The 4,526-nt window shown below is 28.9% G+C and overlaps 1 protein-coding gene across 1 annotated transcript in view; it reads left to right on the plus strand.

The window, feature by feature from the left end:
- Window positions 1–4,526, plus strand: part of LOC107629831 (probable aminotransferase TAT2) — a 6,894-nt gene that overhangs the window by 924 nt on the left and 1,444 nt on the right. The window contains exons 2-4 of the mRNA XM_016332741.2: window positions 2,275–2,614; window positions 3,753–3,971; window positions 4,091–4,150. Of these exons, the coding sequence (XP_016188227.1) occupies window positions 2,275–2,614; window positions 3,753–3,971; window positions 4,091–4,150 (619 nt within the window). The remainder of the gene's footprint in view (window positions 1–2,274; window positions 2,615–3,752; window positions 3,972–4,090; window positions 4,151–4,526) is intronic.

Genomic DNA, 4,526 nt, shown 5'->3' on the forward strand with positions numbered 1-4,526 from the left:
TATTTCTGAATAATAATTACTTTTAAGACTAAAACTAAAAAATACACAAAAAGTGCATGTATTGTGTTTCTTTTATTTTTGAAGTTTTAGCCACCAGTATGGAAAACTTGATGCATAAGACCAGCTTCACTGTACTAAACAAGATAAAGACATATGTGACCAAAGACTCATTGATCTCTTCACTATTGAATAGTTGTCTCTTTTTAGTTTTCACTTTTCACCCAACAAACTGAGATTTGAACATTCTCTATATACAAAATTCATACAAGCTTGTAGGCCGGGAATTAGTATTGTAAGGTGTATTTGAAAATATAAAAAGATATATTTATTTCAATTAGTGTAATAAATACTAAAGAGCCTATTAGTTTATCTTTTATTTATTAAACATATACAAAAATAATAAATATAATATCAATTGAGAAACACTTTATATTTTATTTTATTGTTGGTTACAAAACACTTTATATTTTAATTATGAGGTTTTGGATTTAAATTTTAGAAATTACAAAAATTATTTTTGTGAATAAATACAGTAAAAAAATATTTCAAATACTTTTTTTGTAATAATTCTTTTAAATAATTGACATTTTATTAGCTGAATACTGTCTAGTTTTAAGATAAGCTATTGTATTTATAAGTTGTAACACATGAAAAATATTTTTAAATAGTATAAATGTATAAGTATAAAAATAGGTACAAAATAATTATTTATACCTTTCATTATTTAATTTTTTTATTTACATTGTTATAAAATTATTACCATTCTAAAATAATAAAATTCTACTTACAATAATAAGTTTCAAAATTAGTAAGGAGCAACACTTGGTGAGAAAAGTGGAAAATTGGTTAGTATTAATTTCAATACAAGACAAAAATAAAGAAAATGTATTGCCTACGTAACATTTCTAATATAAATAAGATTATTCCAAAATAGTGTGCTAAAAGAAATGGTTTAATTGACTTAATTAATTTTAGGTTTGCATACACGTTTTGTTTTCTCGGTGTTGGTATCGTATTTCTAACCTTTGTTTTTGTACTCATCAAATTGGTTTTGGTCATACTCTGTAATGCTGTATGATAACGTGACAAGATAAATTTAGGGTTAAGTACGGTTTTGGTTCCTAACGTAGAGACTGAAAATTTATTTTATTTTTAGCCTTTTTTTCGCTACAAAATTATTTCAAAGATTTCGGTATATTTTAAAATCATCATTTTTATCAAATTTTTTTTTATTATCAAATTATTTATCCCTAAAAAATTTATAAAATAAAATAAAATAAAAAGAAAAGAAAGGAAGGAAGAGAGGGGAAAAGAGAAGGGGGTGAGGAAATAAAGAAAATGGGGGGAGGGAAGAAAGAGAATCTCGAAGGGAAGGTAGCACCGCTGCTTCCCGCGCCCTGCATTCTGCTCCCTGAGCCGTTGCGCCCCGAGCCCCACTCCTCGCACCTTGTCCCGCGCCGCTGGTCTGTCGCTGCCTGTGATGGAGAAGGAGAAACCGCGTTTAGTGTCGCCGCTTGTCGTTTTTATTTCTGTTTTTGTTTCTATTTTTGCTTCTTTTAGTTTTGTTTTTGTTATTGCTTCATTATCCATTGTTGTTGTTGGTGTTGATCTTCTACTTGTTGTTTCATTGTTGTTGTTGTTTTACTGCTTCTGCATTTTGCCTCTGTCTGTTTTTGTTTCTGCATTTTGCTATTTTATTCCTGCATTTGGTTGATTTAGAAAAAAGGGAAAGGGTATTTTTATTCGAATGACGATTTTAAGATAAACTAAAATTTTTGGGATCATTTTGTAGCGAAAAAAAGTTAGAAAACGAAATAAATTTTCGACCTTTGGGAACAAAATCATACTTAATCCATAAATTTATTAGTATTTATTTACCAAAAAAAATTTATTAGTATTTAATCACGTTAACTTTTGATGGAATACACAAACAGTGACGACAATAATTAGGAAGGGACTATATATTGCCACATCCAAAATAGCTATTATTACATCTCTCATTTAATTTTTTGTATATTCTTTCTAATGTACCGTTTCTTACATAAATAAAAATTAAAAGAAGTAATTATTTGACATATGTTTTTATAAATTCCGTCTTCTGCAACAACTCATGAGCTAACAACAAACTTTAAATAAAATTTCAATCAGCAAGAAATTAGTTATTGATCTGTCGCAGCCAAAATTTTTAAGTGTTCTAAAATCACATTAGAAAAAGAATAGCATTTACTAAAAATGAGATATTTAAATGGGTTTAATTTAATTTGCATGGTATAGGGCTGTTGCAGATCTTGTATCCTCAGATTTTCCATACAAGTTATCAGCGGACAATGTGTTCCTAACGGTTGGCTGCACAGAAGCTATAAACATAATCACTACCGTCCTTGCACGCCCAGGCGCCAACATTCTTCTTCCAAGGCCCGGATATCCGCAGTACCAAGCACGCGCCGCCTTCTGCCGCCTCGAAGTTCGCTACTTCGATCTCTTGCCGGACAGAGGCTGGGAGCTTGACCTTGATTCCCTGGAATCCCTAGCTGATGACAACACTGTTGCCATGGTCCTCATCAATCCTAGCAACCCTTGTGGCAATGTTTTCACCTATCATCATTTGAAAAAGGTACATACTTTCCACTTTCCCTCATATTTTGTCAATCATAGGATTCCATCGTCATAAAAAGTTGAACAGTCATGTTTGAACTTATTTTTGTTAGTGTCAAAGAATGAATATATTTAATATTATAACTTAATTTTAATGCACAGTATAAAATAATTTTATATACTGTATTTAATTATTTAATGTCATGTAACTTTTACGCCAATAGTCTGAATAGTCATCTAATAAAATAAAGGTTTAATTATTCTGTTGGTCATTATTATAGTTTTTAATTAGGTCTTTATATTTTTTTTTTCTAAAAATTCAGGTGCAGTCGACTTCACGTGAAGTTGATAACTGATAGCTGTTAGATGATTTGACCTATTTAACTAAATTTTCATCTAATAGCTTTTAGTTATCAACTTCACGTGAAGTCGACTGCACCTGAGTTTCCACCATTTTTTTTTTCCTTTTAATTGAGCCCCTCCACCAATTTGTTTTTTCAATTGAGTCCCTACACTTTTTTTTTTCCTTTTATTTGAGTTCTTGCATCATTTTTTTTAGTTAGATCCCTATATAATTAAACTAATTACTATCAAAAAGACTAATAGAATAATTAAACCTAAAATAAATAAATTAAATAATTATATAAAATATTTTATACTATTAATATAGACAAATTAAACTCCCAATATTAATATGAATGATTTATCTTATAGAAGACTTAATTTATGGGTCTCGTAATACAAGGTAATAATTCTTTTGTGTGTCTTTATCAAGGTGAATAGTTAACAAGATATTAGTGTTTAAATGTTTATATACTTTGATTCATTAAAAGAATAATAAAATAGATGTAAGTAATTTAGTCAAATAATTTTAATGATATGTTAAAAGAATGTTCACATGATGTTGTCATCATGTTCATGGGATATGTTAAACATTAGTGTCTATTTTGTCACATCATAAAAATGACTTCAAATATTATTATTAAAAAAATAAGACAGAATAATAATTTCTTATGGAGTTTGAATTAATATTTTAGTACACGGTAGGAGTTAATAATCTCCTAACACATACACTAGCAAAGTACAATTTAATAACACATGAAATTGATCTTACATATAATTAGAATGCTTTAATAACTTGTTGGCACTCTTTTCAGGTTGCAGAAACAGCAAAGAAACTTGGAATCTTTATAATATCCGATGAAGTTTATGCTCATTTAACATTTGGAAGCAAACCATACGTGGCAATGGGAGCATTTGCATCAATAGTGCCTATAATCACTCTTGGTTCTTTGTCAAAACGATGGGTCGTTCCAGGTTGGAGGCTTGGTTGGATTGTCACATGTGATCCTCATGGAATCTTACAAGATATTGGGGTTAGATTTTCTTTTTGTTTCTGTCTTCAATTCAAGTAGTAGCTAATCTAAGACATTAATTATTTGATTATTTAATTAGTCCACCATGTTGACACGTGATTCTTTTCTTTCTTTATCAGATTGTGACGAATATTAAGACTTACCTAGACATCACAAGTAACCCTCCAACCTTCGTGCAGGTACAAATCAGAATCTTACTCTTGATATTTCATTGTGCAAATGAATGTTCGTAATTAACTGGGAAACAATCGATATTACACTACTTTTCTAATTTAAAAAATTTGGAAAATAATAAATGGTGGTTTAATTAAAAAAAGGAGTTGAGTAATTTATATTTATTATCAGTGTACAATTTATTGATATATTCAAATATTTCTATCTAAACATAAAAGTAATTAACTTCTATATACTTTGTCTTGAAGTTCCCAAGTTTGAAAGTTGATTTTTTTAAATATACAAATGAACTATTTTTATTTATATTAGGTGCTAGCGAGTGTGATTTGACATTTTTATTTAAAAAAAAAAATCAAAGTCAATACACCCGAATTGCGTAAA

This window comes from Arachis ipaensis, chromosome B03, assembly GCF_000816755.2.
Source record: "Arachis ipaensis cultivar K30076 chromosome B03, Araip1.1, whole genome shotgun sequence".
NCBI classification, from domain to species: Eukaryota; Viridiplantae; Streptophyta; class Magnoliopsida; order Fabales; family Fabaceae; genus Arachis; species Arachis ipaensis.